This window comes from Euphorbia lathyris, chromosome 1 (genome assembly GCF_963576675.1).
Source record: "Euphorbia lathyris chromosome 1, ddEupLath1.1, whole genome shotgun sequence".
Classification (NCBI taxonomy): Eukaryota; Viridiplantae; Streptophyta; class Magnoliopsida; order Malpighiales; family Euphorbiaceae; genus Euphorbia; species Euphorbia lathyris.
The window spans coordinates 36374924-36388041 of NC_088910.1; the positions used below are offsets into that span (position 1 = coordinate 36374924).

At 34.7% G+C, this 13118-nt stretch overlaps 1 protein-coding gene across 1 annotated transcript; it reads right to left on the reverse strand.

The window, feature by feature from the left end:
* Positions 1-383: 383 nt before the first annotated feature.
* LOC136227994 (protein MICRORCHIDIA 7) lies at positions 384-12868 on the reverse strand. Its single transcript, XM_066016804.1, has 20 exons — positions 12330-12868; positions 11108-11182; positions 10959-10993; positions 10794-10872; positions 9493-9585; positions 9317-9401; positions 8628-8703; positions 6646-6774; positions 4618-4716; positions 4398-4499; positions 4070-4228; positions 3896-3991; positions 3209-3260; positions 3017-3128; positions 2831-2904; positions 2349-2725; positions 1828-1922; positions 1677-1758; positions 1017-1139; positions 384-927 (listed from the first exon to the last, which is right to left on the reverse strand). The coding sequence occupies exons 1-20, from the start codon at positions 12739-12741 to the stop codon at positions 841-843; spliced, it is 2442 nt and encodes an 813-aa protein (XP_065872876.1). The 5' UTR covers positions 12742-12868; the 3' UTR covers positions 384-840.
* Between the last annotated feature and the right edge of the window lie 250 nt (positions 12869-13118).

A 13118-nucleotide genomic window follows, 5' to 3' on the forward strand; every position in this document is an offset into this window, starting at 1 on the left:
AACTTAATTAATTGTCCGTTTGTTTCTATTTTTAAGAACTGCTTCTTTACATCTTAATTCTGAACAGGAAATAAAGTTCGGTAAAATTTCAAAACAACTATTTTTAAGAGAAAAAGTAACTAACACCCGTTATCTATAAACAAAAAGGTTTATTTCCATTTTACGGAACTGCTTTTTGGCATTTTTATTCTAAACAGAAAATAAAAAACGTTTGGTTAAAATTACCAAACAGCTGCTTTTAACAAAAAAAAAAAAAAAAAAAAATAACTAATACCCACTATCAATTAACAAATGGATGAACCAAACAAACAGACCCTTAATATCCGAGACGCTTAGATTTACTTCTGCAATTAAGTCAATTTTTTCATTGTATAATTCAATACTCTCATAAAAGGTTGAGTTGCGTTCATTTCCATAATCTGTAAGTCAGAAGTATCATACACAAGACTTGTAGATGAAAAGGGATACCATACTACTGTGACACCAATACCAGATTCTAAAGAGTTGCATGTTAATTTTTCTACTCCTTCCCGACTAGCATACTGAAAACTCTAATAACACTAAAACAATTACATTTCTGCCGATGTAATACAAAATTGCGGCATCTGAGAATAATATTCAGCAGCTCGGCACTTTGCATCTTCACATATTTCATGCCAAATTACATGACGGAAAAGCAAATAACTGCAGCAGTCTAGAGAAAGAACATTTCTGTATCTACGGTACGCGATCAGAAGCTGAAGAAATGGCAGTGACAAAGTACCAGGTGACAAAATGAACAAATATGTACACTTCTCCAGGACTAATGAAGAGGTAGTGATATAGATAACTACCATGTCCTTATCGTTCTGGTCTATAGTTGGAAGATTTCATCTTCTCCAATATCCTCACCTTGTCAAGCAACTGTTGTATGGTGTTAGAAGCATCCTACAAGAAAAGTGACCAATAAGATTTCCACATCCATGCAATGCTCTAAAATTAGACATTAAATAAACTTTCTTTCCCCAGACAATAACCTTGGACTTTTTCCTCAAATTTTCCTCTTCCTTGTCTCGCCGATCTCTTTCCTCCGAAAATATATCAATAAGACTTTCCTGTTCCTTATTCAGTTCTTCAATTTTTCTATGTGCTTCCTGTAACTGCAGCAAAGTAACCAAGAATTTCATAAAAAAAAATGTCAGGGAAAGAGGGGGAGGAGAATGAAAGAATCAACAGCAATAACTAATCAGTTTCTTTTCTTCTTAGCTCCCTTTTCTTTGAGTTTTACTTCTTTAATCCAGAGTTGTTTTTTGTTTTGTGTTGTGACTATCGTACTATTACAAGTTTATCCAAATGCACATTCACTGAAAATAACATGTGGTTCCATTTTATCATAGACTGTTTTCATCCATCAACAGGAGGAAAATGCTCTGCATAAAATAGGTCTACAATCGTAACGTATTCTGCATAAGTTTATTTTATCTATTTATTTATTGATGGTGTGGGTGGTTTTGTTGACATTGGATGAGATAACATCATACAGCCATATAAAACTGTTGCTGTAAAACTACAAATAGCGTTAACAAATGACAAGCTGATGCATCAATTACTTGCATTATCATCTGATGCATCAATTACTTGCATTATCATCTTCCCGATAACATCAGATTAACTTATAAAGTCATAAAATCACAAACCTGTATCTCAATTGATTTGCAGTTCTCGCACTTCTTACCATGCACCATATCACCTTGAGTATCTGCTTCCTTTAACTCTAGTCTACAAACCAAAAAAGGGAATTAAAAATGCAAAACTGAAGATCTCTGGAACTTCAGAAAAAATAACCACCTCTCTCTGAGTACGCGATTCTCTTCCTTCAGCTGATCAATAGTACGCATATAAGATTCTGAACGGCCTCTTTCATGATGATCAACACCACCTGCCTGAATTTAACATTATTATAGCCATTCAACATTAAAACATAATTACTGGAGTCTGTCTCACAAGCTATAATGTACAACAAAAGAATGACAACCATTGCAAGCAGTTATCTATAAAAAATGATGATGGCAGAAGCATTATAGAATTGTCTATCAAAGTTCAATATATGGGGATCAAGATATTAAATTTTTTCTAGTTCTAAAAATTTTAATTAACAAGATCTATTATGCTCATGGATCTACCATATGGTAGGGCAAACAATATTACTAGCTAAAGCAGCATACTCTTCATCATACGGTAAGCTTAAATAGTTCAAGTATAAATATATATATATATATATATATATATATATATGGAGCATGTAGATTTGCATTACATGGTGAATCCAGCTAAATTACGATAAATGCTAGTATTCCAAAGGAACCTACCATTGATTGGGATTGGGTGGTTGCTCCCTGAGTAGAATCCACTAATGGTGAAGGTAAGCGAGTTCTACGCAACTGCTCTTGCGTAGAAGCGGGAGAAATATGCACATCATCATCACTGACTTCTTCTAAAGGAGGTTGTGGTGATGATTCTGAAGACCTTGTTTTTCTTCCAGATTTAGATGATATCTTAGTTGCCTCTACCCCTTTACCCGACCCATGCTTATTCACATGCCCATTCCTTGCAAATTTCTCCAATCCCTTTCCTCCACTTCGGCTTGCATGTGAAGAAAATTTATCTGAATTGGGAGCTCCCTTGCTACCTGGTGGAGCCTTTCTAGATTGGACAGGTGTATATTCATAATCATCAGGAGATGATCCTACAAAACAAAGACATTTTACTGCAACTTACAGGCAGCACGCCAGCATCCCTCACAACCAGCAATAGGTTGCGACAATAATGTTAGCAGATAAGGAAAATGTACCTTTGTCCTGACTCTCATCCACAGATTTCTTATTTCGACGTGGAGCATATCCAATTTTGTGACAATAAGTGTACCTAAGCAAGTAAATTATAACCACTAGGCATTGATAAACCTCAAAAACAACTCAATAAAATCCATAATAGTAAATATCAAATGGTTGGAATTTTCAACAAATAAATGACAAACCAGTAAGTCTTTTGCATTTGTACAAGGCGAGACTCAAGTCTTGCCAAGACAGTTGTACGTTCAAATCCCTGCTTATCATGAGCGGGTTCAACAAAATTAGCTTCCAGCACACCTGTCAGAAGAGATATATTCTTCATATACTTGAACTTAGTATGTAATAGACAGAAAGAAGCTCCAAATATATAACAATACCTATAACTCCGCGGCCATCACTTCCAGAAGAATTCCACAGCCTCCAAAATGGCTGAAAAGTGAGAGCGCTTAATCAAAAATGATGCATATTAATTTCATGCTAGATTCAGCAAACAGGAACAGAACTTACAACTACAGATATATGGATCTGGTATACATGTTTACTTATAATTCAAGCATACATTATCATACATTTCTACTGGATAGGTATTATTTAGAAAATACTTCCTCTTTGCATGTCCCAGAGCACATTACTAACTTATAGATGAAAACAAAATTCATAAAAGACATAATAAATGAATCTCTTATTAGGAGATCTGCAAACACTAGCTTTGCTATGGAACAGCAATCAGTCCTCTTGCTGTTCAACCATATTAACTAATTAAGCAAGGGAATGGTTTTTCATCTATAACCTTTCTCATTAATACGCAACCAGTTCAAAAGGCTGGAGATTAGATACCCAAGGAGAAAGGATACAAGTTGAAAAAAATAAGAAAAGAAAACACAAAAGACAGCCCCAACAAAACCATGCTAAATTTATTGCTCCCCGTTATATTTTACAGCAAACCAACATTAAATGTTTTTTTAAGAATGTAGAGATTAATATAAAAGATGTTATTGGGCCTTGACTATAAGCTTAAGCCTTTAGTTCAATTGGTTCCTTGACAAGGAAGAAAGCAAACTAACCTTAATGAGTCGATTTTTGTGATAAACATTGAAACCTTGAACATCAACGTGAAATTTTGCATCCTTCACAAAGCCAATAGTTACAACAGCTGTCAACTGTTGTCAAAGTTGCAAATACTCAGCATTAATTTTAGATGAGGAAACATATGACACAAGAAATTCACTATGTATTACATTTGAATCTTTAGCAACCCCATCACCACCCTGAGGACGATAAGTTATCTCCTGGGACAGCATCATGTCATTCACTATATTGTGGTGTTCAACATCCTTTCCACGAAGAATAATTCGAAAGCTAGGAGGAAGTCTCAAGTAAAGGATTGAGGCATAACTCTGCAGGTAGCCATGAAGGAACACATTTACCATGAAAACATAGTCATAGAATAAGAGAGAGATAAAACCATTAAGGAAGGCACCTATCCACAAAGAGAAGCCTCCTTAACTGGCAAGTGGCAAGCCATCCACATTAAGCAACATAAAATAGAACATAGAGATTAGCTACCCTTAATGAATGCCTATAAGTCAGGAAGTGCCTGGAGTTTGGAAACTCTGTTGCCATTTCTATATTCTTCTCATCTCGGTTCACACCTCTAAGTTGCACATCCTGCAGATGCAGAACATGTTAAATACCTCAAATACAGAATAACGTTGAAAATTCCATTTGACATAACCATATCTCAAGTTAAATATGTGCAGAAGAATGTTGTATAAGAATAGCATACATGAGCATCGCTGTCAAAATCAAGCTCCAGTAATCCTTGATCGTCCTCCCAAAGATTGTATATTATTATACGTGTTCCATGATCTGACATCATTGTAAACTAGACAGTACAAAACAAAAAATGTTCATGGTTCAAAATTTAACAGAGAAGACAACAGAATTACAAGTAATAAAGCTTCCACAAGGGAAAGGATACAAAAAAGAACTGAAAAAAAAAAGCAGAAAGTTCATAGGCATAAAGATAGCACTCAAAAACAAACCAGGCAAAGATTAGAAACTGAAAGAGGATGAACATAAAATGAGAGGCAAATATATAAATGCATACCGCTGAGTGTGCACATCAATGTGTAGGACTGTTGAGTTTCGAAGCTATATAGGACGAATAGTCAAATGCCAAACAGAATGTGCCATATAGAGATTTTGCATGTAATAGCACCAATGTTATCAGAACCGGACCGGACATCAAACCAGATTTATGATTGGGTCACGGGTCACTTGGTCAGACCGGATGACTCGGATTGGTCGAACCGAATGATATAATAAATAAATAAATATTATTGATATATATTAAATATATATATATAATTAATTTGAAATTATTTTATAAATTATTTATATAATATATATATCAACATGGCATGGCTTGTAAACATTTTGTAACATAGTAATGTAACAGTGAAAAAGGTTGATTATAATATATAATAATGTTGAAAGGCTATAGTGGAAATAATAAGAAAGAGAATAGTAAGAAGTTAAAAATTCTTTAAAATATAAAAGATAAAATAATAATTAACAATAAATAAAAAAAAAACTGAGGAAAGTTTGAGGCTGGGTGGGAAGGAATAATATATGATAATGTTAAAACGAAGTTTGAGATAAAACAAAGCTTCCCACATCGGAAGTATGAAGCCAAGGAGTCCATGATAGGGGTTATAAATAATTTATTGCCTCTGACTAATAAGGATAGCAAAGTGGGCGGTGTAAGCTGCTAACAAAGCTAATATAATATTGTTGTGCAGCAGAACAACATTTAAACCGGGGTCATTCCGGTTATTGGTTAGACCGCCGGTTTCCAGTCTGATTCCGGTTCTATTCGGTTTGTTGCAAATGCAACAAACCAGTTCAACTCGGACCGGGGATCTGGCCGGTTTCCAGTTTAACCGGTCGAACCGGCCGGTCCGGTCCGAGTTTTATAACATTGAATAGCACATACCATATGTGATGCTAATGATATGATAATGAATGTCTGACAGCCTCAGCCAAAAACAAAACATAGTATGTCAATACAGAAGTCTCAAAAGAAGTAAATCTAACACAAAGTTACTAGAATTGCCACATACTTGAAGCATAAAGAAATATCATAAGTTTACTTTAAACTCACTTAGCCAGTTTGCTATTTTGAGCATGATAGCTACTTTGTCATCTGAAGGTAATGAATCTACACACACTAATGCACTATCTTTAAGAATAATTAAATGCCAAATAGAACATCTTGTACATAATTTTTTTGCCTAACTGGCAGCCTCAGCCAAAAACAAAATATGATATGTAAATTCAAAAGTCTCAAAAAAACAAGGTAAATCATCCGGAAATAGCACATACTTGAAACATGAGGAAATATCATACAAAAATCTAAACTCAGTTGGCCAGTTTGCTACTTTAAGGATGATAGCTACTTTGTTAGCTTAAGGTAGAATGAATCTACATATACATAAATGCACTATCTTTAAGAAAAACTTCTCACTCTTCACAGGCATATAATTCATTGGAAAGCTGAATTGCTTACATCCCATCCAATTATGAACAGTAAGCATTTCATCCATCAATGGCCAACAAGACAGAATACAAAGACAGGTCTCCTGTAACAGAAAGTTAAGCTAGGGATGCAATAAGTTGGACACCTGCTAAACTTCATCAAACTTCTAAACCTCACATTCTTGTCTTTCCCTTCATTCTAACAAAGTACAGGATGATGCTAAGTTACAGAAATAGGATGTACTCTTTTTACAATTCAGGAAAAGAAAATCACCTGACGAAGGAGGTCAGCCTCACTACAAAACGGGGACCACTGAATGATTGTTTCTACATTTCTGTTCCAATCAGCGCTAGAGAGTCGTGCCATCATGTTCCATTCACGACCTTTTCTTTCATAGTCAAGCTTTTCATGAAAGAAATTAAACAAAACACTAAGTGCATAAATTGAAGAATATAACAGCAAAAAAATCCAAATTCTAGAGTCAGAGCATGAAATTATTCACAAGAAATAGGAGAACGTTGTAGCCACTTCGGCTGTGTTTGTTTGGAGGGATGGGAGGAAGAATGCATGAAAAAGTTCAATATATCAAGGCATGTATGTCTTGATACATCATACTTTTCAATTCACCCCTCCAAACAAACACACCCTTCAGTCGCTTAGATAAGATTTCCCAAGACTCTGAGTGCAACCAAGATAGTCAATGCAAGCATACAAGGTTCCAAGCTCAACACTCCTATAAATATCTATCAAAACTCCTTATGGACAGTTATGTATAAAAATAGTATAGAATATGATCAAGATATGAAGACAACGGCATGAAGGCATGGAACATCTAAAAATTTAACACTTAAAGTTTGGCTCTTCAAACGTTAGCCTAGCTAATGTGGTCGTACAACTCAACAACAACATGATTTGAGATTTACAAGTCTCATCGCCTCAACCTCTTTGTCCAACAAATAACAATAAAGATTCATTATTGGAAGAGAAAATTCCACTTTTATTATAATCTTTTTAGTACAATTCTACAGTTCCCAAATTCTTTCTAATTTCTTGTCGTATGTAACTACTAATTAGAATAAATAATATTCTATACATGGAGATAATAAACATAGGACTAAAATGCTGGTATTAGCCTCTAAGACCCCCTGACAAAAAATACATCTATTGTCTAATTGAAATTGCCATGCATGGATATTGCACTTCAAGGAATGAACAATAGAAAGGAGGACAAAAATATTATACAAGGCATTGAGTGAAACAATAGAGAATAACATTTATCAATTTATGGATACTAAAAGTTACCTTTTAGAATTATCAAAATATGAGAATTACATCTAAGGTGTTCCAGGATAATTTTCATGGTTAATCCTACTTGCAACAATGAATGATAAGACAATAAACTCAACTCACCAAAGACTAGAACTAACTTAGACGAGATAATTAGGTGCAACCATAGTTGTTAGAATCGTACGAGTCGCGTGTCGACTCGTACGATTCGATTCATGAAGAATTCGAGTTGTATCTATGGTACGACTCGGAAGCTTCATGAATCGGCCGAGTCACCACCGATTCGGCCGATTCACCGAGTCATCGAGTCACCCGAGTCGGTCGATTCAGGCCACCATTTAAAAAAAAAAAAAATTCAATTTTTAAAAACTCAAAAACTTACAGCATAAGAAAATGACTATTTACTTTACAAAAACAAAAAAAAAAAACCTAAAGAAGTTATGAAACACAAATAGTTTCAATTAGATGACTCTTCACTTTACAAATTCCAAAACCTTCCCTTTTCTTTTCTATTTATTTGTTATTATCTTCTTCTACTCTCGATATTCTTTCTATTTTCTATGTCTCTACTTTCTTTTATAACTTGATATAACTTCTATTTAGATATTAAAATTGCATTTTTGGACTAATATTTAAAGTTAAATATGGTTAATATTTTATTTTTTATAGCATTTTTAATTTGATCCGAATCTTACGATTCGATTCGATTCACGAGTCCCGATTCGCAAAATGAGATTTCGAGTCACGAGTCGAATCTCGATTTAACAACTATGGGTGCAACTATGATCCCAACAGTTAAACGCCACAAGTCCCACAAAATCATGTATCCAAATAAGCATACACTTCTACCCGCAAAATAAACCAATTAAAAAAAATCAACACTTTACTATCAATGGAGTTGAATTTATTAAACTGATGCACCTTTCAAACAGCTATGATGTGAATAATAATAACACTTGGTTTATTACCATGGGTACCACGATATCTTCTTTCCCTGTACTCGTCAGGAAAGTGTATGACAGCAATCCAATGCTCTGTGTAGGACTGAACAACATAACCAGTTATTCCCATAGCAGAAGAAAAAAAAAGTAAAATCGCTAATATAACATCTTTATTTCAATCAAACATTAATGAACAAAAGAAAGAAGCTGAATGCAAATTTGCATGCTGATGGCCAACAATAGCAGGTAAAAGATCAATGTAAGAAAATGAACAACCACAGTCATTCTCATTTTCACTCAAACTCAGGTAACATACAATTTAGAACATTCAATTAATCAATATAACCTCACATCCATAATTCTTCAAAGTGCAAAGCAATACTATTTTTGTTGAATCTCTGGATAATCAAAAGGAGAACTACATGCTTAATCATCATAAATGCCAGTTGGATATGCTACTGATAATACAAAATATTTCATGCCAAACAGCTCATGATGGTGGAAATTCACTCAGTTTATACAAGTCAATAACTCTTCTCCAAAGTTTCAAAAACCAACCCACAATCAAAATCCTTATTTGTTTTCAAAAAATGGTCAGAGGCTATACAAAGCTAATAAAAGTCCAATATGCAAGCAAAGTAACATTTGCCAATTTACAGTATAGAGGAAAGAACTACATAAATGATGCAATATAAATAAAAATCATACACATGAACCTTTTTTCATCTTTTCCACGACAGCGTGAGAACACAAGGACATCAGCTCCAAGTCTCATGGTGCTAGTCTTAAATCCATTGCCATCTGATAAAAAATAGTACGCACACTCAAAATTGAATCCAATAGACAGGTAAATATAGTTACTGAATCCTAATCTTAGAGAACTGTGGTATACATTGTCCAATGGTGTTAGCCACTTTGCTTTTTGCAGAGTATCCCAATGACATGCACTTTCGCATTTTATCTGGATCCATTCCACCACCATTATCTGCAACAAGAGAAAGAGTTGTCAAGATTAGTCTTACAAAGACAAAAAAAAAAATCAAGAAGGAAGGTGAGAATTGAAGTTGAAAACAATATAATAACATGAGATACATATTCTCTTCAGAATAAAAACTGGGAGTCCAGGAAAGTGCATCTCCCCCTAAGCCAACACTTCCAAAAAAAAGGGCGGCCCGGTGCACTACGCGTCCCCGCTAAGCGAGGGTCCGGAGAAGGGTCCCACCACAAGGGTGTACTGGGAGCAAGCCTTCCCCTGCTAATTTTTTGGCAAGAGGCCGCTCCTAAGCCAACACTTCCAAAAGGAAAAAAAAAAAAAACAAAGTTCCATATTTCTGGAGAGATTAAACTCTGGAAGAATTAGTACATAACTCGCATATCTAACCACTAAAATCTGCAAATGATTGGAGTTCAATACAAGACACAAATTCGTAACCAACAGACAAAGACTGAGCTTGTTTGGTTGGAGGTTATTTAAGGTAAGGTATGGTAAGTGTATGAGACTTGACTTATTTGTTTTGAAGTGTAATTAAGAAGTAAAGTAAGTGAGGGTAGGTGAGGGTAAAATTTCCCTTATTTTTGCATCACCCCGATTTGGAGGGTAAGGGAGGTGAAATAAAAAAAGTTCCAATTATACCCTCATTTTTAGTAATGTCTGGACCATTTTCTTTTTGTTGCAAGCCTTCTAAGATTTGAAACCCATTAACTATGTATATTGGGCTGATTATTTTTTATGATAACTATATAAGGCAGAATATTATTTTCATATAATTACTTACTTTATTCAAATCTTTTTTTTTTTTTTTTGAAATGTATTCAAATCTCTTTTAAAAAATTAAAAGAAAAAGAAACACTCCTAACCAATGTTTAGAATTTTATTTTGATTGTTACCAAGTCAGATTTAACTTCCTATATTTAGCAAAATTAGTATATAATAATTTAATTAATTTTGGTTAAAGTTTATTTAGTTTAGAGAGATATAGAAGTTATGATTAAGAGTAAGGATATAAAAGTAATTTTATAAAGAACCTTACCTTACTTTACCTTCAAAACAAACACAATTGCATTATTAAATTATCACTTACCATACCTTCTATCCAAACACAACAAGTTATTCATAAACCTCACTTACTTTACTTTACCTTACCTTACCATACTTTAAATAACCCTCATCCAAACAAGTCTTAAGGTGAATACCTTCAATCAAAAGCATTCGGCTTCCATCCTTCCTACTTTCAAGCATGTCAACATTGACATATGTTGCTCCATTGCAAACCTGAAAATTAACAGAAAAATACCATCAGATGGCAGAGAAAAAATTTCAAGCACCACACCATCTGATAAGCATATGGCAAAGAGTACCTCATCCAATGAGTTGTCTAGCAGTTCAGCAAATGCTGCAAAAGTAAAAGCAACAGCTAAGTTAGGAAACTACAAACTCACAATAACCAAAAGGAAATTCATAATATCAGCTCTTGTGATCAATATAGTAATGGAAACTACAAGTATACCTCCAAGAGACCACTTATGACTAGTTGCATTTGAATGTAAGAATTTAGGATGAACTCTGACATGATCCATCCCACCTACAGATAATACAAAACATGAAACTGTTAACGCTCAAGATATTTGGTATGAAATATACCATAGTATTTTAGATACAAAATGTCACATTTCATCTATAGATAATCACAACTAAGATGCTCAAATTTACATGACATAGAGGAGTATCCACATAATTCATGTGAATTTAGAAGCTTCATACTTTGTATATATGCATACTACCTAACCATAAGAAGACAAAATCACATACCAATAGTTAAACTTAACTATTTCACTCATTCATTCATTATAGTACATATATGACAAAAAGTGTAATTTGTCGAAAATATAGATCACTCAGCAAGAAGTAAAAAAGAGTACCTTTGACCAAAAGAAACATTTGAATCACAATGGAATATCCAAATTGGTATACATGTTAGTTAAGCTGGCTACATCCATCATATTTTGACAAAGTAAAATAAAATACATTGGCAAACAAGATGGAGCAACTTAGCAAGACCCAAGGTACCAAGTAAAAACAATTGTAGAAGGGTTACACATAAGCAACAGCCGTCATAAGAGAAAAGAGGATAAGGATTCCCTGCTCAGCCCCAATCCAAATCATTAGAGAACTCGATTAAGAACACACTAAGAAATAAAGCAAATGCATCATGCTTTCAGTTCTCCCATACTGCATGCTATTCAGACTCAATTATCAGCAAAAAAAAAAAAAAAAAAAAGAGAGACAGACAAGACATGAACATGGTATGCTTGTTGTTGAGAATACTGGCTTTACATAACTTTCCATCAAAAGAGTTTGTCAACCAGGATAGTCTATCTTCCAATTACCAACTATTTGATAATACCACATTTGAGTTTCATGGCCAGCCAGTTGCTATATTTCCTCATAAGGAATATAAATTATGCTGTTAGAACTATCATAATTTCTCTGAGAACCCATTGGACTGGAATCTCAAACCAAAAATAAATTTCACAGCTCCAACTATTTGCTGTTAGCTTTTCCTACCCACATTAATGATCTGGATAATAGACCCAAAAAGGCAAAAAGACTACAGCTAATCCCTCCTCTCATGATCCCACTAATAATTCGTAACTGCCATTATTACAGCATAAAAAGAAGGCACATGCTTCTGAAAAAAAAATGACACCGAATGCGGAGATAGAAAATACCCAAAGATAAATCCCAATCACTGCATGGAGAACCCTCATAATCACCGGCTTTCCAGAACTGTTTACTACGACCAGCTAAACTAACATCCCCATTTCCCTTCGAGTGAGAATTGGCCACTGCAGCAGAAGCCGAAACAGACGCCGCAGATGGAGGTAATGGGGCTAGAAATCCCACGGGCAAAACCACTCCCAATTCGTCAAGCTTCCTCTTTTTCTTGGAAAGTCCGTGGGAAGTCGAAGAAACCCTAAATCCACCGGCATTTCCATTATCTTCATTGTCCGAGTCGGACTCGCTGCTGCTACTACTACTGCTACTGCTTAGGTCGATCAGCACAGCAGGGCCTTTAGCAATTGTGTCATTTCCTTGAGTCGGTTGGTTGTCAAGCAGCTCTTGCTTGACGGTAACATCCATTGTTTTCTTTTTCTTCTTTCCTCTGTTTGAAAGAAAAATGGAAGCTATAATGATTAAGCAAGTTATGGAGGAGAGATTTTTGAAAGAGTGGAACTTGAAGGATCAATACGCGTCATTACGTTTCTGAAATTTGAAGTATACGAACCGAACAAAAAGGTCCACCGTTGGATTGGTAGGCCTCTCTTGGGCTCCGTGCGATTCCCTTAAAACTACTCTGTGGAGGAATTTGCTTTGTTTGCCCTTTAAAAAGAAAACGTTATAAGGAAAATGAGCCAAAATTCACCTCACCTACCATCACTTTGTACCTCAAAACAAATAAAGTTACATAATTCAAATGAAAAGATCATAGTCATGATTCCCTTTTAATTTTGGATGTA